The sequence below is a fragment of the Silurus aristotelis genome, assembly GCF_946808225.1.
Source record: "Silurus aristotelis genome assembly, chromosome: 3".
Lineage (NCBI taxonomy): Eukaryota > Metazoa > Chordata > Actinopteri > Siluriformes > Siluridae > Silurus > Silurus aristotelis.
Genome location: NC_139576.1, coordinates 13,167,598 through 13,188,986, shown reverse-complemented (window position 1 = coordinate 13,188,986; position 21,389 = coordinate 13,167,598). Strand labels below are relative to the sequence as shown.

At 39.0% G+C, this 21,389-nt stretch overlaps 3 protein-coding genes across 6 annotated transcripts in view; 1 reads left to right on the top strand and 2 right to left on the bottom strand.

Annotated features, from left to right (window-relative positions):
• Window positions 1-96: 96 nt before the first annotated feature.
• Window positions 97-3,055, bottom strand: vtcn1 (V-set domain containing T cell activation inhibitor 1). Of its 3 annotated transcripts, none has more exons than XM_083537175.1 (5): window positions 2,025-2,199; window positions 1,755-1,819; window positions 1,296-1,652; window positions 934-1,188; window positions 97-169 (listed from the first exon to the last, which is right to left on the bottom strand). In XM_083537175.1, exons 1-5 carry the CDS (start codon window positions 2,054-2,056, stop codon window positions 102-104), a joined length of 777 nt encoding a protein of 258 aa, XP_083393301.1. In that variant the 5' UTR covers window positions 2,057-2,199; the 3' UTR covers window positions 97-101. The 3 variants fall into 3 exon arrangements, with proteins under 3 accessions (XP_083393301.1, XP_083393300.1, XP_083393302.1); XM_083537174.1 differs by lacking the exon at window positions 97-169 and adding an exon at window positions 313-629 and having other exon boundaries at window positions 2,025-3,054; XM_083537176.1 differs by lacking the exons at window positions 97-169; window positions 1,755-1,819 and adding an exon at window positions 313-629 and having other exon boundaries at window positions 2,025-3,055.
• A 1,944-nt stretch (window positions 3,056-4,999) lies between these two features.
• On the top strand, window positions 5,000-9,459 carry LOC310724190 (uncharacterized protein). Of its 2 annotated transcripts, XR_014532989.1 has the most exons (3): window positions 5,000-6,241; window positions 7,894-8,975; window positions 9,031-9,459. XR_014532989.1 is itself a non-coding variant. In XM_083537937.1 (2 exons), exons 1-2 carry the CDS (start codon window positions 5,726-5,728, stop codon window positions 8,221-8,223), a joined length of 846 nt encoding a protein of 281 aa, XP_083394063.1. In that variant the 5' UTR covers window positions 5,000-5,725; the 3' UTR covers window positions 8,224-9,459. The 2 variants fall into 2 exon arrangements, 1 of the variants encoding a protein (XP_083394063.1); XM_083537937.1 differs by having other exon boundaries at window positions 7,894-9,459.
• Window positions 9,460-12,045: 2,586 nt separating this feature from the next.
• Window positions 12,046-21,389, bottom strand: part of parp4 (poly (ADP-ribose) polymerase family, member 4) — a 20,506-nt gene continuing 11,162 nt past the window's right edge. The window contains exons 31-41 of the mRNA XM_083536849.1: window positions 21,027-21,068; window positions 20,879-20,920; window positions 20,746-20,787; window positions 20,596-20,637; window positions 20,451-20,506; window positions 20,367-20,370; window positions 18,883-20,020; window positions 18,605-18,789; window positions 18,247-18,349; window positions 13,100-13,232; window positions 12,046-13,002 (exon numbers count right to left, since the gene is read on the bottom strand). Coding sequence (XP_083392975.1) covers window positions 12,807-13,002; window positions 13,100-13,232; window positions 18,247-18,349; window positions 18,605-18,789; window positions 18,883-20,020; window positions 20,367-20,370; window positions 20,451-20,506; window positions 20,596-20,637; window positions 20,746-20,787; window positions 20,879-20,920; window positions 21,027-21,068 — 1,983 coding nt within the window. The 3' untranslated portion in view covers window positions 12,046-12,806. The remainder of the gene's footprint in view (window positions 13,003-13,099; window positions 13,233-18,246; window positions 18,350-18,604; window positions 18,790-18,882; window positions 20,021-20,366; window positions 20,371-20,450; window positions 20,507-20,595; window positions 20,638-20,745; window positions 20,788-20,878; window positions 20,921-21,026; window positions 21,069-21,389) is intronic.

Sequence of the window (21,389 nt, the reverse complement as noted above, 5' to 3'; positions counted from 1 at the left end):
GATAAAACACCGGATCGGGCAACCTGCTTTCACGTTTATAGATATTTGAGAATTTAGCTGTCTGACCAATCGGCGAACGCGTACGGGCAGGTGGGCGGGGTTTATAGTGCCACACGCTTTGACCTGATCATCTGACCGGTGAGCGGCAGTGTCGCCATCTGCTGGTCTACTACATCACAGCACAAAGACCAAAGAAAAAGCATCACCATCATCATCATCATCATCATCATCATCATCATCATCATCATCATCATCATCATCATTAACATAATCATCAACGTCAACAGCAGGAATTTAAATAAAACAATTCTATTCATTGCCATTACTAATGTTTATTTAAAGGTTATATTAAAATATTTAAAAAATATATTATTTACAGGACCTTGTGTGTGTGTGTGTGTGTGTGTGTGTGTGTGTGTGTGTGTGTGTGTGTGTGTGTGTGTGTGTGTTTTACAGCATAATGTGAATCATGTCTCTGCTAATAGTCTGTGCCTTATCCACCAGCCATAAGTTGTACCTTCACCGTACCAACATACAGAAAAGGATAAAGGATGTGCTGATGGCATGTGACTTCATAATGTTTGGGGATGAATTAAATGTGAAGTCAGTCGTTGTTGAAACTCCATTACCTGCAAAATGAAAAGATCAAAATGATGTATATTATATATAATATATCTTAATATGTACATGTATACCTCACTATTTATTCTCTTAAAAGTCTGTTTACTAATCACAGATGGCAAAAAGCAAATATATGAAGTGGATGTACCATGCAACATCTGAGTAAATGTTTTCATTCTGGGTGAGTTCGATTGTCTATTTAATGTAATTTCTGTGTGTTTATGCAAATGTATGTGTGTGTGTGTGTGTGTGTGTGTGTCACTGTACCTGCAATCATGTAATAATAAAAAATTAAAAAAAGGGAACCTATACCTGTAACTGTTGCTGTAGAGAGAGCTGCGACAAGAGCATTCTGGATGATACAGGTGTAGATCCCATCAGTCACTTGGACTTGGAGGTTGCTCGTAACCTGCACAATCCCCATCGTTAACGTAGAAAACTGAGTGGTGCTGTTTAACTGTGATCCATTCAAGTCTAACCAGGTTACATCAGGTTTAGGGAGCCATCTTGGAGCGTTGGCTGCCAGACTGTTGTTCTCTGATCTGGTTATATTGGGAGCTGAGAAAGCTGCAAACAATACAATGCAAATGCACAGTGACTAACAGCAGCACGGGTGCTCAGCTGCATTTTTTATTCATACAACTTAACCATTAAAGACATTCAGAAGTTCTTACCACCCACTCTGAGGCGAATGCTGGCTGAACCCGTGACTCCAGAAGCAGTCACACTGCAGCGATACACTCCTTCATCCTCCATCCTCACCGTCCTCAAGAGAAGAGAGGCATTGCCTGTGGTGATAACATCTGGAAAAAGAGTCACCCTGTTTTTGAACTGGGGGTTCTGATCCTGTAAATGACCAGCGTTGTTCTGGAACTGATAAACTACCCCAGTGAGGCCGTCCTTTTGCCAGGTGATCGACACACTAGAAGAAATTTGGCCAGTTTTGGTTTGGAACTTGCAGCCTAGCATCACATCCGTTCCCAGATTGCCCACAGGAAATGGTGTATTAGTCACTACAGAGCCCTGGGACACTGGGAAGCACACAGAAATGTAAAAAAAAATAAAATACTGTTAACATGAATGCAAGACTCAGGAATATAGAAAAAATAGACCAGGAGAAAGTTTAGTCCAACCTGAAAATGCAATAGCCAGAAGTAGAATTATGATTCCAGCCATTACAAATATAAGAACAATCATGCTGCAAGGGACGAAAATAAGATGTATTTTCTATATTAACATCTCAGTTTGTATATTTGTATATGATATATACTGAGTATATATAAAATAAGTATGCGTTTATATAAAAAGTATATATAATGGTGCCATAACACAGTAGTTCTGCAAATATACAAACAGTCAAACTACAGTTAATAATAAATACAAAAAAAATCTCTGAACAATACCTCCAGAAGATAATTTGTCCAATCGATGCCATACTGAAGTCATCGGTGCTGATTATCTCCCTCAGCGCTTATAAATCAACCCGTTTTTTGACAACAACATTAGGAAGAAATATACACCAGCAAGGGTCCACTTGGGTCTGTCTGCTTTATATTGAATTCCACCCTGAAGCATGGGAGCAGCACCTTCTGTCAATATTGGCATCTAGAGGCGTAGACTTGCCTGATAAGGCTCAGGTGAAATAACTGAAGCCTGATGTAAGGTGTTTTTTTAAACACCAGCATTAATTCTGCTTAATCCTGGCTTGTCCATGTTGTTTAACATAGTCCTGCTAAACACATGTATATGTTCATCATCACACTAAACAAACAGAAAAGAGACTTCCCTTAAAGTCAATCACATTAAGAGTACATTAGACTGTTTCATGTTAGACTGTACATTAGACTGTTTCATGTTAGACTGTACATTAGACTGTATTAGGTTAGACTGTACATTAGACAATATTAGGTTAGACTGTACATTATACTGAATTAGGTTAGACTGTACATTAGACAATATTAGGTTAGACTGTACATTAGACTGCATTAGGTTAGACTGTACATTAGACAATATTAGGTTAGACTGTACATTAGACTGCATTAGGTTAGACTGTACATTAGACAATATTAGGTTAGACTGTACATTAGACTGAATTAGGTTAGACTGTACATTAGACAGTATTATGTTAGAATGTACATTAGACAGTATTATGTTAGACTGTACATTAGACTATATTAGGTTAGACTGTACATTAGACAGTATTATGTTAGAATGTACATTAGACAGTATTATGTTAGACTGTACATTAGACTATATTAGGTTAGACTGTACATTAGACTATATTAGGTTAGACTGTACATTAGACAGTATTATGTTAGAATGTACATTAGACTGTATTAGTTTAGACTGTGCATTAGACTGTATTAGGTTAGACTGTACATAAGGCTGTATTAGGTTAGACTGTACATTAGACAATATTGGGTTAGACTGTACATCAGACTGTATTAGGTTAGACTGTACATTATACTGTATTAGACTCAGTGTTATAGTTGTGAGATAAATCTCCAATCAGTTATATACTGTACAGACCAAAAGTTTGGACAGACCTTCTCATTCAAAGAGTTTTCTTAATTTTCATGACTATGAAAATTGTAGAGTCACACTGAAGGCATCAAGGGCTATTTGACCAAGAAGGAGAGTGATGGGGTGCTGCGCCAGATGACCTGGCCTCCACAGTCACCGGACCTGAACCCAATCGAGATGGTTTAGGGGTGAGCTGGACCGCAGAGTGAAGGCAAAAGGGCCAACAAGTGCCAAGCATCTCTCGGGGAACTCCTTCAAGACTGTTGGAAGACCATTTCAGGTGACTACCTCTTGAAGCTCATCAAGAGAATGCCAAGAGTGTGCAAAGCAGTAATCAAAGCAAAAACTTTGAAGAACCTAGAATATGACATTTTTCAGTTGTTTCACACTTTTTTGTTATGTATATAATTCCATATATAATTCCACATGTGTTAATTCATAGTTTTGATGCCTTCAGTGTGAATCTACAATTTTCATAGTCATGAAAATAAAGAAAACTCTTTGAATAAGAAGGTGTGTCCAAAGTTTTGGTCTGTACTGTATATATATATAATATTCTTTAATGATATTGATACAAAACATGTGACATAAAACGTTTCATACTGTTAACAATAAAACAGATACCTATTATAAACAAATTATTTCTATGTAAGCGGAATGTTGATGACAGATGTATGGGCAAATATAAACATACGGCAGACATGGTTTAGGATATCCTTTAACAATTAGTTGTGGGTCGAAACAAAAAAGAGAACAAGACACTATTTACTCTTAAAACATGAACTTGTTTACTTGTGAAAACTTGTTACCAAACTGTGTCAATTGCCTTTACCAAACATCAGTCAATTCAATGCTGCGTTACAGTAGTGATTATCACTTGAGTCTACGTGACATAAAAATAGATATCATATTTGACTTGCACATTTTATATTTGACTTAAATTGCTCTATTTTGTTGATTTATTCTGAGCAACACTGAGTGCCTTTTATCAATCTGGAAAGGGTTATAAGGCCATTTTCAAATGTTTGTTCTACAGTGACGAAGATTATTCCTCATTATATATGATATATATGGGTTGGCCATGAACTTCTAAGCATTCCAAAGTATTTTAAATGTGAGGCCATGTGTCTAACAGCAATGATCACAATCACACAGCAAATATACAACAGAATAGTTAAAAAAAAAAAAAAAAGAACAGTACCTGTGCATAAACAAATACCCACAAACCTCACTGAACTGTAGCAACATTGCAAAGAAATGTGAGTCACAGTGTAGGGACATGAAGAACATGCTCATTTTAAGTTATTGCTACTAAAGGTGGTCCTACAAGCTATTGATTCATGAGTTTTCACAAATGGCTTTTTCAGTTTGGGTTCATTTTTTTAAAAATTGACCTGATAAGGACCAGATGATGATGTTTTTTAATTACATTCTGATACGTAAAAACAAATTGTTTAAAGAGTGTGTACTTTTATGTTCACACAACTGAATGCATATAATGCCTAAAAGAAAATAAAGCTTTTATTCCTTTGGTGCTTTATTATATTCCCCATTGAAAAAAAGGTAATTAATGTACAGTAATGAACACCTTTATTACTTATTGGTTACTTATTTACAGCTTAATGGCAACATTGTATGTATGTGTGTGTGTGTGTATATATATATATATATATATATCTATATATATATCTATCTATATATATCTATATCTATATCTATATCTATCTATATATATATATATATATATATATATATATATATATATATATATATATATATATATATATATATATATATATATATATATATATATATATATATATATATATTCACACACATACACACATACATAAAATGTTTTCATTAAGCTGTAAATAAGTAACCAATAAGTAATAAAGGTGTTCAAATGTAATGTACAGTTCTCCAGAATGGAACACGGCTGTGTCCTAAACAGCGTAGAGCAGCAGACAGTAGTAGACATAGTGCACATAGAGAGCAGAGTGCAGGGCACTAAATAAGATCAAGCCATCGAGGCGGAAATGAAACGCACAAGCTTTCAATCTGAGTCCATCCTTTTCCTCTCATTGTGTTGCCAGGTCCTTGTTTTTACTGCGTCAATCATTTATTCCGGGAATTTATCCATCATTTGGCGTTTATCCTATTCATTTTATTAAATATATCCACATTTAAACAAAGCAAGACTAGGTATTTAAGAATAAACACTACACCGATTAAACAAGTTAATTAAATCCTTTCTGCCTTCTTTCTAGTGTATTGACAGGAGCCTAAGACGTCAGGAAACAGTTTCATTCGGGTGTATAACAGTAAATTCTGTGATGTAACTAAAATAAAAAACGACCTTAATGCGAATAAATCGTGTAAATGAATAACACAGGCAAATCTGAAAAAGACAGTTATAATGTCGGACTTAAAGAACAGAGGAGATGGGTGTGATATGAGGAGTTTGTAGACGGCACCGTGACATAGATTTGGCAACCCTGCACTAGATTTTTGTTTAGACTGTCACAATTAAAACAACAGTTGCCTATAGTTTGTACATTACTGACTCTATAAATCAATAATGGCTCGGTATTCGCCATTCCCGAGTTTAGACCCAGTGAGAAAGTTGCCAGTGAAGACAGCAGTCACTGTCCTAGTTACTGTTGTGTTTTTTAAGTATTTATTCACGTGTCCCTGCGCGAGTCCGGAGGAAACCTTAATGCACTGCTGGCTGTACCTGCTGCTTCCTGTAGGCATACTGATGTTCACCCTGAGCCTGGTGGACACGCAGCTGCTCAGACTGTGCCAGTGCTACGTGTGCAGATGTTGTGCGCGTGCAGAGGGCAGAAGCTGCTGCTGCAGGCCGATCCGGTGTGGTGCAGACGTGCGCCACTGCTGCGCGCTCATTGGGGATTATCTGCTGAGGGTTTTCTGCGCCTCGGCTCTGTGGGTCGTGGCCGCGCTACTTGACGGTGACTGGTACGTCTGTATCCGCACTGTGGCCGCCAATGGGAGCGGACAACACCAGCTGGCCTGCAAGGATTTCCCAACTCCTGAAGAAGCAGAAACTCTTAGGAAATACAGCAGTGAGTCTCGGGTGGGTAACCTCAGTATTCCCTTTAACTGTCAGAGAAATCCTTCTTAATGCACATGTATTTTTTGTTGTTGTTGTTGTTGTTGTTGTTGTTGTTGTTGTTGTTGTACATAACCATAGAGCATTATTATTCTTATTATTTTTTTCAGCATTTCCTTACACTTTTTAAGATTTAATAGGAAGTGGGAGTTCAGTGGTTACGGCTCTGGATTACTGATTGGAAGGTCAGAGGTTCAAGCCCCAGTATTGCCAAGCTGCACCTCTTGGGCCCTTGAGCGAGGCCCTTAACCCTCTGTGCTCCAGGGGCGCTGTATCATTGCTGACCCTTCGTTCTGACCCCAGCTTCCTAACATCGCTGGGATATGCGAAGAAAGTATTTCACTGTTAATGCGACAAGTTAAAGTCTCTCTTTAGATGATTCAGTTCAGAAATAATGAATATGATAATGATGGGTTGGCGGTTTGAATCCCACCTCCACCCTGTATGTGCAGAGTTTCCATGTTTTACCACCGAGCATTAAGGTTTCCTCTGGGTCCTCTGGTTTCCTCTCCATAGCCTAAATACATATGGTGTAGGCTGAGTGACATTTCCAGTTTGTCTGCAGTGTGAGTGTGTGTGTGTGTGTGTGTGTGTGTGTGTGTGTGTGTGTGTGTGTGTGTGTGTGTGAGAGAGATTGTACCCTGTAATGGTTGGTATCCACCCAGAGTTTCCAGTTTCCTGCCTTGTGGCTGGGATTAGCTGCAGGCACGCCCGTGACTCTGTTTAGGATCAGCGTTATAGAAAATGGATGAATGGATAAATGATCTATTGTTTATGGACCCCATATTCAGAATCAGTGTTTTATATCATCTTATTGCTCGTTATCACAATGTTGTGGAAGAATACGTTAATTGCAGAAGCCTGCCACATACAAAAATCCTCTAATACTATTTTTCATGGTTATTAAACATTTAGTAGTGTGAAAGGTTTTATTTACATTGTTCTGTAATGCCACGGTCACATGACGAGTTGTTCCACAAGTCGTCAAACTAATTGGACCACAATTAACTGAAAATATTCATATAGAGTATATAAATACAGTATTGTGGTCCCAATTAGAATTTGCTATTTTATTCTCAACATGCAGCTTTACTATACATCACAAACTTATGGGGAAAAAGAAAGTGCACCCCCCTCATTTCTGCGTTTTAATATAAAATAAGTAAATAAATGAATCACAATAACAACTGGGATCCTTCTAGAAACTAAATACCTCTTTTTATATATTCTGAAATATATTCAGAAAGGGAATGGTGAGCCAGAGGTCACACTTCTTGATGGTTAAACAATTTTGAGGTTTTCACAAGTAGTCTGTGAATCACTGTGGAATTATGAAGTTTCTAAACGTTGTCTTATTTTATCCGCCGACTTCATATTGAAATCTCTAATATTTTATTTGTGTGCACCTGAGGTTATTTGTTGATGGAAGTTGGTTGAGACCACAATTATTTTAGCCCCTTTTGAATATATAATTCATTTTGGTGTTTCTTTTCCTCGTGATTGTGTAACAGAACTTTATCAGCTCTGCACACCAAGACTTCTAAAAACATGTCATTCAGGACTTATAAAAGCATCACTCATAGTAAAAGATGATTTCCTCTATCTTTGTGCTCCAGATTATTGCTTTGCTCATCATCCTGGGTCTGTCCATCCTGCTGGTGCTAAGCGCCTCTTTCACAAGCAAATCGAAGCCTTACTACAAGTCGGTGTTTGAGGCGTTTGTGGAGCAGGAGACGACAGCCATGCTGGAGGAGAAGCTGCACGAGCAGGCCATGAAAAGAGCAAAGCTTCTCAGTGAGAGTGCATTACGCTGCATTCACAGTCAGAACAACGGACAGGAAGAGGGACACATTTACTATCAACCACTAACAGAGACAGAGGAGGACATGTGGAGGACAATATCAGACCCAGCGTTCCATCTGCTAGGAGTCCAGATCCATTCATGAGGTGTTCATTTGACCAATTGCCCACATTAAATCGAATTATGATCTGTTAATAGCGATAAACAAGCACAAGCCACATCACTCCAGTGAACAGAACCTGCAACTAACAAGCATGGCTTAATAATTGTTCCAAATAAGTTTGGACTCGGAGTGGCAGCTCAGTGGTTAATGTGTTGGACTTCTGATCAGAAGATCAGTTCAAATCCCAGCACCACCAGGCTGCCAGTCCTGGGCCCTATAGCAAAGCTCTTAACACTACACTGCTCAGTTGTGTGTATCTGTAAGTTTCTCAGGACTTACAGAGCATCTGCCAAATTCGGTATTTTTCAGTTCATTTTTATCTTGTTATTTTCTTATTTTAAATGAAATACAAATATTTAAATAAGATATGCAGTATCAGACACGCCCTCGCATACACTACATAGTGACAGTTTAGTTGATAAAGTTTTTCAGGTGCTGCCAAGTTCAAAAGTAATATGGATTTAATTGATTTTCTATCAAATGGCATGTTGCTTTTCCATGTGAGATATTTGAGATGATTTGTCTACAGGTGCTTTACAATATTTATGGGTTTAAAAGTTTCTCTTTATTCCTACATCTGTTACACATCTGTTCATTTCTGAACCCATGCCCTCAATAAAGATGTGACTGGCATTTTTGAGCAGATACGTTTTGATAAACTGAGGGGAAAAACAAATCCATTGTTTGTTAGTGTTATCTGGTTACAAGGATTTCTGCATAATCATCTGCAGGCTGTTTAAGATTTAGGTTCTATAAATACGAACACTAAAACGTAAGTAACTACAGAAGGTTTTTATGGTTGGAAAAGATTTTCATTATTGCACTTTCTGTGTTTGTTATTATTCAACGTTTTTTTTTTTTAAGATCGTCTTCTTCACCTATGCAGTGTGTGTGTTTTTTGGCAGCCTAAGCCAAATGTATATAACTTTATTACTATTAAACCACAGAATGTTTTTGTGCTTTTATCCAAGGTCATCTTACTAAACAGTATATAAAGGGGCTTCTGTTACACAAGGAGACATTACTGTAACTAAACAAGTACACTGCAGTGACTGTTCATTTCTAACACAGTAATACCTGAGAAAAACTCAAATCCTACATTAACAAGTAGACAAACTACACACTAATAGTTCTGAGAGGATTATTCAAAGATTTGCATAACAAAATGATGTACAATTATGTTTATGTGCAATAATAAATATTAAACCACCCAATGTACTACTGGCCTCTCTTTTCTTTCAGAAAAGTGGCTACCTGTACGCAAGGCTCTTTCATCCAAATCATTGCAGTAAATTCAACATATATCAGTGAGTGTGTCAGAGAGCCACCAGTCACGATTCTCTTTAACACTCAACACTCTCGCTCAGCCTCTCCCTCCTACTAATCACCTACACCTGTCCTCCATTTTCCCGTCCCCTTTATAAGGCCCCTCTTTCCCTTCACTCACTGGCTACACTTCGGGTGAAGCACTCAGTTAAGTTTGCCATTTCCTACCGTCTCATTTCACTCGTGTTTGCATGTTTAAGACCAATAAACAACACCCTGTTTTACTCCCGGTTCCTGACACCTGGTCTATCATGTCATGTTTGGTGTATTTTATTTCCTTGTCTTGAGTAAAAGAAACTGGATTACATTTATCCATGTTCATCATTATGAAATTAATTTAGTATCCGTCACTTTATTTCACTGCAAATAATCCAATGACTTTTTCAGATTATGTCTGTAATAACGTTCACTTGAAGACTTTTCACATTATCATGTTTACTTCAGCTTACATGGAATTCCAAGGCATTATGAAATCCACCTTCACATGTTGCCAGAGGTTCACAAATGTTTTCCCACTGGTACACACGCAAATATTTCGTATGGGATAAAGTTGGCTTGTGCATTGTGTGGCATGTTTTTCCAGAGCCTTGAAACTCTCTTAATAGTGTTTTTTCTTTTTCTTTTGTTATAATTTTTTTTTTTTTTTCTGAGTATATAGTTTTTATTTATTTATATATATATATATATATATATATATATATATATATATATATATATATATATATATATATATATACAGTGAAGAAAATAAGTATTTGAACACCCTGCTATTTTGCAAGTTCTTCCACTTAGAAATCATGGAGGGGTCTGAAATTGTCATCGTAGGTGCATGTCCACTGTGAGAGACATAATCTAAAAAAAAAATCCAGAAATCACAATATATGATTTTTAAACTATTTATTTGTATGATACAGCTGCAAATAAGTATTTGAACACCTGTCTATCAGCTAGAATTCTGACCCTCAAAGACCTGTTAGTCTGCCTTTAAAATGTCCACCTCCACTACATTTATTATCCTAAATCAGATGCACCTGTTTGAGGTCGTTAGCTGCATAAAGACACCTGTCCACCCCATACAATCAGTAAGAATCCAACTACTAACATGGCCAAGACCAAAGAGCTGTCGAAAGACACTAGAGACAAAATTGTACACTTCCACAAGGCTGGAAAGGGCTACAGGGAAATTGCCAAGCAGCTTGGTGAAAAAAGGTCCACTGTTGGAGCAATCATTAGAAAATAGAAAAAGCTAAACATGACTGTCAATCTCCCTCGGACTGGGGCTCCATGCAAGATCTCACCTCGTGGGGTCTCAATGATCCTAAGGAAGGTGAGAAATCAGCCCAGAACTACCCGGAAGGAGCTGGTCAATGACCTGAAAAGGGCTGGGACCACTGTTTCCAAGGTTACTGTTGGTAATACACTAAGACGTCATGGTTTGAAATCATGCATGGCACGGAAGGTTCCCCTGCTTAAACCAGCACATGTCCAGGCACGTCTTAAGTTTGCCAATGACCATTTGGATGATCCAGAGGAGTCATGGGAGAAAGTCATATGGTCAGATGAGACCAAAATAGAACTTTTGGGTCATAATTCCACTAAACGTGTTTGGAGGAAGAAGAATGATGAGTACCATCCCAAGAACACCATCCCTACTGTGAAGCATGGGGGTGGTAGCATCATTCTGTGGGGGTATTTTTCTGCACATGGGACAGGGCGACTGCACTGTATTAAGGAGAGGATGACCGGGGCCATGTATTGCGAGATTTTGGGGAACAACCTCCTTCCCTCAGTTAGACCATTGAAGATGGGTCGAGGCTGGGTCTTCCAACATGACAATGACCCAAAGCACACAGCCAGGATAACCAAGGAGTGGCTCTGTAAGAAGCATATCAAGGTTCTGGTGTGGCCTAGCCAGTCTCCAGACCTAAACCCAATAGAGAATCTTTGGAGGGAGCTCAAACTCCGTGTTTCTCAGCGACAGGCCAGAAACCTGACTGATCTAGAGAAGATCTGTGTGGAGGAGTGGGCCAAAATCCCTCCTGCAGTGTGTGCAAACCTGGTGAAAAACTACTGGAAATGTTTGACCTCTGTAATTGCAAACAAAGGCTACTGTACCAAATATTAACATTGACTTTCTCAGGTGTTCAAATACTTATTTGCAGCTGTATCATACAAATAAATAGTTTCAAAAATCATACAGTGTGATTTCTGGATTTTTTTTTTAGATTATGTCTCTGACAGTGGACATGCACCTACGATGACAATTTCAGACCCCTCCATGATTTCTAAGTGGGAGAACTTGCAAAATAGCAGGGTGTTCAAATACTTATTTTTCTCACTGTATATTGTGTGTATATATGTGCATTCTAATATTCTTGATATTACAAATGAAATGCTAAAGTCCCCTTTTTTTCTGGTTCTGTGCACTCAGTGTGCTATCCTTGTATTAGCAGAAGCAACAAGCAGAAACCCCACCACTTTGTATGGCAGCTGACCTTTTAATACCAATGTAATTAAAGAAACACGTAAAGTGCGTGTTCTTTACGACTTGGAAGCAGCCGAGGACAATGAGCTCACCTTTAAGGCTGGTGAGGTTGTCATTGTCCTGGCTGACAGGTACATACATCTTAAATATAAATCTTAATAACAGTTTCATATGCAAGACAAGGCAGAAAATAGACAAGTTTACTGTTTGATATGTGTTACATGACATTGATGACATTTTAAAGTGCATTATTTCAGCAATAATATTACATTTAACATGTATGTATGTATTGTTATAGCATAACAGATGATCCAAATGTGTGGAATGGAGAGAATCACAGAGGAGAAAAACTGTTTCCATATAACTTTGTCACAGCCAATTTAAATGCAGATTCAGAACCAGGTAAAATACTTGCTAAAATTCCAAACTCATATCAATGAATATCCAACCTCAATGCTCAGGATACATCAGTTCAGTAACTGGTAATAAAAACCACAAAAAATAAACAAAATTAGCAGATGATGAAGAACCAGAAGATCAAAAACAAAACGTCGTTCCCACACAGAAATAAGTTTAATTTTATTTACCACTAATATGATTACTAAAAAACGATTTATAACTGTTAATTTAAAAGTACAATACTCTCCAAAATGATCAATCCATGCACAAACAGTATTTCGTTTAATAAGAAATGTAACAATTAAAATAATGAAAAGAAAAAGAAAGAACGAGAAAATGAGTGGAAGTGTGGATTCTACATGACTGGGGTGCTTCTCTGGAGCAATGGGATCAGAGTTGAGAAGGGCGGCAGTGAATCCACTTTCAGCAGTTGGCGTGTGCAGGACTCCCAGTTCCAGCCAAGCTCCAGTCTGCTGCATACACATGGGTACTGTCTGTCTGCCCAGCACACCCACTCCACTGCCCTCTTCACCGCCTCCCAGCAGGCTGGCCTACACCACAAACACATTATAATAGGACATAAGCAAAATGCCTTAACTCCAACACTGCTGGAAAATAAAATGAAACAGAGTAAACAGGGCCTCCTGCCTGGGCTCTGGGTGGTCAGCGAGGCGGAAGAGAGTCTGGAACAGTTTCCCATCTGCCATCTTCATCACTCGCATCAACTGTAGCACCAGCAGCGTAGCTACCAGCTTCAAGATGTCGGCTTGAGCCTTTGCGCCTAAATAAACCAGAACAAATACAGCTTAAAGGAACAGGAAATGAAAATTACTTTTACAACCATACGAGGTTCCTCCTGAAAACACAGACGTTAGGGTTGCACACTCTTAGTGCCGGCCCCAAGGCTGGGTATATGGGGAGGGTTGCGTTAGGAAGGGCATCTTGCGTAAAACGTGCCAAATCAAATATGCGGATCACGAATCAGAAATTCATATCGGATCGGTCACCACAGGTATCGTTAGCCAACAGGGTACCAGTGGTAATTGGGCTACTGTTGGAACAAGGAGGAGAGGAGGAAGACGTCTACAGAGACAGCAGGAAAAGGAGAAGTGGAAGAGAGTGAAGGTTGGGGTTTGTGCTTTAAATGTTGGTACTATGACTGGTAAAGGGAGAGAGTTAGCTGATATGATCGAGTGAAGAAAGGTAGGTACAGTCATGGACAAATATTTCGGCACCCTTGCAATGTTGTCAGAAAATACAACTATTCTCTCAGAAAATTGTTGCAGTAGCAAATGTTTTGGTACTCACGTTTATTCTTTTTGTTTGCATTGAAACAACACAAAAAAGCAGAGAAGTCAAATCTGATACAATTCCACATAGAACCCAAACAATGCACTGGACAAATTTATTGGCACCCTTAACTTAATATTAGTTAGCACCCTCTTTGAAAAAAATAACTAAAATCAATCGCTTCCCTTAACTTATGTATGAGTTTCTTACACCAATCTACTGGAATTTTGGACCACTTTTCTTTTGCAAACTGCTCCAAGTCATTCAGATTTGATGCCTTCTCCCAAATTTTTTGGGAGATCTCTTCACAGGTGTTCTATGGGTTTGGACTCATTGCTAGTCATTTCAGAACTCTCTACGCTTTGTTTGTAACCATTACTGAGTGCTTTTCGAAGTGTGTTTCGGGTCATTGCCCTGCTGGAATATTTCCTGATACCGTTCACACCATTAAGGCATCCAGTGCCAGAAGCAGTAAAGCATCCCCAACACATCTTTGAACCTCCACCATGTTTGACTGTAGGGGCTGTGTTTTTTTCTTTGAAGGCCTCATTTCTTTTTCTGTAAACACTGCCATGATGTCCTTTACCAAAAAGTAAAACTGTAAAAAAAAAAAAAAAGTAAAATTAGTAAAAATCTGTCCACAGTACGTTCTCCGAGAAGAATTGTGGTTTTGTAACAAAAGTTTTGGCAAACTCCAGTCTTACTTATTTATGCCTTTGTGTCAGCAGTGGTTTCCTCCTGTGAGTCTCCTACCATAGCGTCCCTTTTCATTCGGATGGCGACGAAGAGTGCAAGCCGACATTGTGGTACCCTGTGTCTGCAGATCAGCTTGAATATGTTTCTTTATCCACCATTCAAAAAATCCTTTGTTGTAATTTTTTTTTATTAATTTTGCTCTTCCGTCCACGTCCAGAAAGGTTAGCTACAGTGCCATGGACTGTAAAACTCTTGATGATATTGCGCACAGTGGACACAGGAACATTAAGATTTCTGGACATAGACTTGTAGGCTTGAGATTGTTCATGTTTTTCCACAGTTTTTTCTCTCAAGTTCACACACAACTCTTTACAACACAAAGGTTGAGTCAACTTTTCTCCATTTTAACTGGTTGCAAGTATGATTACTATATTGCCCACACCTGTTACTTACCACAGGTGTGTCTAAACACAAATTACAGGAGCATCACATGCTTGAAAGCAATTATTTATTACAATTTTAACAAGGTGCTAATAATTTTGTCCAGTCCATTTTTAAGTTCAGTGTGAAATCTTATCAAGTTTGACTTTGCTTCTCTGTTTTTTTTTGTGTTGTTGCAGTGCAAACAAAAACAATAAGTACGTGAATATCGAAACATTTGCAACTGGAGCAATTTTTGAGATAAGTGTTGCATTTTCTGAGAATTGCAAGGTTGGCGATATTTCTGGCCATGACTGTATGTTGTCACAATGTTAGTTCTCACTCTCCTGTGTTTTGTGTTGTTTTTAAGATTTCTGATTAAGAGTCTCGTTTCTCTCACGGTTTCTTTCTCATAACATCTAGTGGTGCTTTTCCTTGCCACAGTCGTCATGGCTGCTCATCAGGGATAAATACACATCGTTCACCTTAACTCGTAAATCCTGTATAGCTGCTTCGAGACAATGTATGTTGTAAAAAGCGCTATAGAAATTTGACTTGACTTGAGTGTTCAGGAGAACAGGTTGAAAGGTACTAAGACCAGGAACATTGAAGGTGGGTTTAAACTGTTCTATCATGGTGTGGATGGAAAGGGAAATAGTGTAGCGGTGATCCTGAAGGAAGAGTACACTAAGAGTGTAGTGGAGGTGAAGAGCGTTTCTGATAGTTTGATGAACGTAAAGCTGGAAGTTAAAGGTGTGATGATAAATGTCATCAGTGCCTATGCACCACAAGTGGGCTGTAAGAAAGATTTTTGGATGGAAGGGCAGATAGTGGTAGATTTTGCTAAAAGGATGGAAATGGCAGTGATGAACACTTATTTTAAGAAGGATGAGCATAGGGTGACGTATAAGAGTGGAGGACGGTGCACACAGGTGGACTATGTTCTATGTAGGAGATGCAACCTGAAGGAGATTGGAGACTGAAAGTTGTTGGCAGGGGACAGTGTAGCTAGACAGCATCGGATGGTGGTCTGTAGGATGGTTTTGGAGGTGAAGAAGAGGAGGAGGAGAGTGAGGACTGAAAGAAGAATAGGATAGTGGAAACTGAGGGAGGAAGACTGTAGTGTGAGGTTCAGGGAAGAGGTCAGACAGGGGCTCAGTGGTGGTGAAGAGGTACTGGATGATTGGGCAACTACTGCAGAAGTGATAAGGGAGGCAGCTAGAAAGGTACTTGGTGTGACATCTGGAAAAAGAAAGAAAGACAAAGAGACGTGGTGGAATGAGGAAGTGCAGGAGAGCATAAGGAGAAAGAGGTTGGCAAAACAGAATCAAAATCTGCAGAGAGATGAGAAAAGTAGGCAGGAGTACAAGGAGATGCGGCAGCAGGTAAAGAGGGATGTGGCGAAAGCCAAGGAAAAGGCATATGAGGAGCTGTATGAGAGGTTAGGGTTAGGTTAAAAAGGATTTGTAGCGATTAGCCAGGCAGAGGGACCGAGCTGGGAAGGATGTGCTGCAAGTTAGAGCAATAAAGAATGGAGATGTAAATGTGTTGACTAGTGAGGAGAGTGTGTTGAGAAGATGGAGGGAGTATTGATGCATTGCTTGAGCAGCTGATGAATGAGGAAAATGAGAGAGAGAGAGAAGGCTGGATTGTGTTTAGATGCTGAAGCAGGAAGTGGATAGGATTAGTAAGGAGGAAGTAAGGGCAGCGATTAAGAGAATGCAGAGTGATAAGTCGGTTGGACCAGATGACCTACCAGTAGAAGCATGGAGATGTTTAGGAGAGATGGCAGGGAAGTTTTTAACCAGATTGTTTAACAAGATTTTGGGAGGTGAGAGTATGCCTAAAGAATGGAGAAGTGTGTGTGCTGGTACCGATCTTTAAGAACAAGGGAGAAGTGCAGAACTGCAGTAACCACAGGGGGAATAAAGTTGATCAGTCACACCATGAAGTTATGTGTAAGAGTAGTGGAAGCCAGGCTGAGAGAAGAGGTGACCATCTGTGGGCAACAGTGTGGTTTCATGCCGAGGAAGAGCACTACAGATGCATTATTTGCTTTGAGAATGTTGATGGACAGGTTGCCGGATGAGGCTAGACAGGAGTCTCCGTGGACTATGATGTTTGCGGATAATATTGTGATTTGTGGTGAGAGTAGGGGGCAAGTTGAGAAGAGCCTGGAAAGCTGGAGGTACACACCGGAGAGAAGGGGAATAAAAGTCAGTAGGAGTAAGACAGAGTACATGTGTGTGAATGAGAGGGAAGGCAGTGGAGGGGTGCGTTGCAGGGAGAAGAGGTGATGAAGGTGGAGTTTAGGTACCTTAATACCTAAGGTCAACAGTGCAAAGTGATGGAGAGTGTTTTAGAGAAGTGAAGAAAAAAGTGCAGGCAGGGTGGAGTGGGTGGAGAAGAGTGACAGGAGTGATTTGTGATAGAAGAGTATCTGCAAGAGTGAAAGGGAAAGTTTATAGGACTGTGGTGTGACCTGCGATGTTGTATGGATTAGAGACAGTGACATTGAGTAAAAGACAGGAGGTGGAGCTGGAGGTAGCAGAGCTGAAGATGTTAAGGTTTTCATTGGGGGTAACGAGGATAGACATGATTAGAAACGAGTCATGACAGTTCATGTAGGACGTTTTGAAGACTAGATAAGGGAGGGGTGATTGAGATGATTTGGACATGTGCAGAGGAGGGACATGGGGTATAACGGTAGGAGAATGCTGAGGATGGAGCTGCCAAGAAGAAGAAGAGGAAGGTCGAGGAAAAGGTTTATGGATATATGTGTGAGGGAAGACATGCAGGTAGTTGGTTTGAAGGAGGCAGATGTAGAGGACAGAGTGGTATGGAGATGGATGATCCGCTGTGGCGACCTCTAATGGGAGCAGCCGAAAGAAGATGAGGTTCTTCCTGAAACTGTTACCACAAAGTTAAAAGTATAAGAATGTCACTGAATGCGGTGGCACTAAAATTTCCCTACACTTGAATTAGAAAACCGAAACCCGTTCCAGCATGACAATGCAGCAAATGGGGAATAAATGTGGGATGAGATGTTCAAAAAGCACATCCCAATCTTATGGTCAGGTGTCCCCAAATATTCGTCAATGTAGTGTATTAAGTTAGTTGATAATATTTGGGACTAGTTGTGAATATATTGATTATTCTGACTGACTTCACTAATATGATATAGATATATTCCGACAGCTAAACCCAATCAATCAAACGCTGACAATTTTTAATAGATGTGTTTTCTCCTCTGCTATTACTCTCAAGACCTCACAGTGACAATATTGTATTTGCCTTCAATATTGTCTCCTTCTCATTTATTTTTAAGGATGATCAAAGTGATCAGTTGGACTGAAAAGTAAGCTTTAAAAAATATAAACTCTGTTTACCCAAAGAGCAGATGCCTTTTTCTTTCAGGAAGACATTCGCAAAGAAGTCTACATCCAGGCCTAGGAATCTACTTAGAGTCCCAGTACATTCCCAATACCCATCCTGTGTAAAAAGAAAAAAAAAATTAGGCCACCTGCTGGTTAACACAGTAAGAAATTTGGCTACTGTGATTTTAGCAGTTTACTCAGTGAACATTGCCTAGATATCACCTGGTATAGCTGCGAATATAAACATGAAAAATGTTCTAAACTAAACTTTATTAAAACACTATTTAGCATTAGATTAAATATCATGCATTTTTTCTATTTCACTTGTCCTTAATTTAAATTAATTAAAATTACTTATGTACATATGTACCTGGTTTTGAAGATTAAACAGATCCTCCCAGTTGATCATTTCAGGTTGACTGGATTGTTCACTTATGCTGTCTTTCAGCATTTGGTCAAAGCCTTCTCTTGGAATTCCGCATTTCTTTTTGGCGTATTGCCTCCGAATTTTAATTTGTGGAATTGTTGCAGATTGCTGAATGTTGAAGCCAGAAACTATAAACAGAATGGAATGATTTTATCGACGTAATGGGTTATCCTGTAAATGAAAATTTACAAATGTCAAGGAAGCAGCATGCTAGAACTTACATGCTTTCTGATGGAGTCGCAAAGGCATACTAGCAAAAGCATCAGAATCAAAAGCAGGAGCAGGGTCTTCCAAAAAAGCAGGAGGATGTGAATAAACAGGAGGAGGTAATCCAAAGCAAACACTTGGAGGAGGAGGAGCAGGGGCTCCCTGTTGAACAGTAGAAGTTTGAGGAAGGAATCCAAAGGCATCAGCTGGAGGAGGAGAAGCAGGGTCTCCATGCTGAACAGTAGAAGTTAAAGTATGGAATCCAAAACCAACAGTTGGAGGAGGAGGAGGAGCAGGGGCTCCATATTGAACAGTAGAAGCTGGAGGAGTGAATTCAAAGGCAGCAGCTGGAGGTGGAGGAGCAGGGGCTCTCATTCCAACAGTAGAAGTTGGAGGAGGGAATCCAAAGTCAACAGTTGCAGGGGGAGAAGCAGACTGTTCAACAAGGGAAATTATAGAAGGCAATCCCATGCCAAAACGTGGAAGAGAAGTGTCCATGGATACAGGAGCGTCCATGGATACAGAAGAACCTATTTGAGAACGTTGATAACGAACAATTGCAGGAGCACGAGTGGCTCTGAAATCAGAACTAGGAGAACGAGCAGAAAACCTTGAGGCTCCGAATCCACAAGGGGGGACAGAAGATCCAAAACCAAAAACAGGGGTTACATAAGGGGGGTCAAGATGAGCAGCAGGAGCAAGAGCAGTACTTCCGAGAGAAGGACTAGGAAGAGTTGTTCTGAGACCATCAATGGAAGTGGGAGGGACTCTGAGAGAATCACTACAATGAAGAACTCTGGAAAGGTGAATACCATTAGAAGCCAGACTATCATTACTATAAGGAAGTCCGTCCATTGTTGTAAGAGAGAACATATGTTCATTTGCTGGCATAGATTGTTTCTGAATACGACAAGGACGAGGAAACGAAAGACCTTCAATATCGATATCAGCAGGTGAGAATGGCATAATGTCATTAGTGGAAAGACAAACAATATCAGCAAATGAATCACATTCAATTGCAGGCATGCATCTTTCAAAAGAGCAGTCCTCAAAGATTTCACACTGTTCCTCCATTATGTTCTGTTTCTTCAGCATGTCTAATGAAAAACTCCACAGATTGCTGTCAGAAATATCCATTCCTTCATCATAATCCTGTGGAGACAAGACAGAAAAAGAATAGACAAAAGAAAACATTGTTGAACAGTCAGTAAATATAAAAGGTCTGACATACAGGGTCAACACAGCTGGTTTGTAATAAACTCTCATTTAATACATTTGGCGATTTTCATTTAAATAACTCAATTTATTGTGTGCAATATGTATTTTTTTAAAACAATTCTTGATCATTCCTTCATAGGATAACAATATTTTTATATGTAACTACAGTCTTTATCAACAGGCATAAACCTAAAACTTTATGAACTTGTAACAAAGTCATTTTCCAGCTAATTATGAAAAAATATATATTTTCCATTGTCTTTCTTAAATTGAGCCTAACATTCCTTAAAACATTTATAAAAAAGCAGAACACACAGGGGGATAAATTCATTGTTTTTCTTACATTAAGCCTAACATTCCTTACTTGTGACATCTCACCTTTGAACGCTCTTCATCCTCCTCATCTGACTCCTGACTCCCCTATAAAAAAAAAAGCAGAACAAAAAGGGGAGAAAAAATCATTGTCTTTCTTACAATAAGCCTAACATTCCCTACTTGTGACATCTCACCTTTGAACTCTCTTCATCTTCCTCATCTGACTCCTGACTCCCCTGTTAACAAAACATTTATAAATAAATAAAAAAAGCAGAACACACAGGGGGATAAATTCATTGTCTTCCTTACATTAAGCCTAATACTTCTTACTTGTGACATCTTACCTTTGAACGCTCTTCATCCTCCTCATCTGACTCCTGACTCCCCTATAAAAAAAAAAAGTAGAACAAACAGGGGAGAAAAAAATCATTGTCTTCCTTACATTAAGCCTAATACTTCTTACTTGTGATATCCTACCTTTAAACGCTCTTCATCCTCCTCATCTGACTCCTGACTCCCCTGTTAACAAAACAGTTATAAATAAAAAAAAGCAGAACACACAGGTGGATAAATTCATTGTCTTTCTTACATTAAGCCTAATACTCCTTTACTTGTGACATCTTACCTGTGATGAGGCTGCAACTTCCTCATCTGACTCCCGATTCCACTAAAAAAAGAAAAGAAGAACACACAGGGGAGAAAAATATAAGTAAAGCATAAATAATATGAGCTAGCTATAGAACAGTGACTTTACTATTTAACTGTTATACACTGCCAGGCAAAAGAAAAAAGCCACTTATCAAACTGAATTCTTTACAAGTACACTAAAACCAATTTGAACCTGAACCTGTTTATTACTGACCTGCAGCAGTGCAGAGATAAATTTTAAAGAAAAAGTAATACTGTAGGAAACAAATGACTCTGTAAAGCTCTGAAGATGAAACTAATTTTCAATAGTGCTCTTTTGGATGGACATGAACTGTTATTT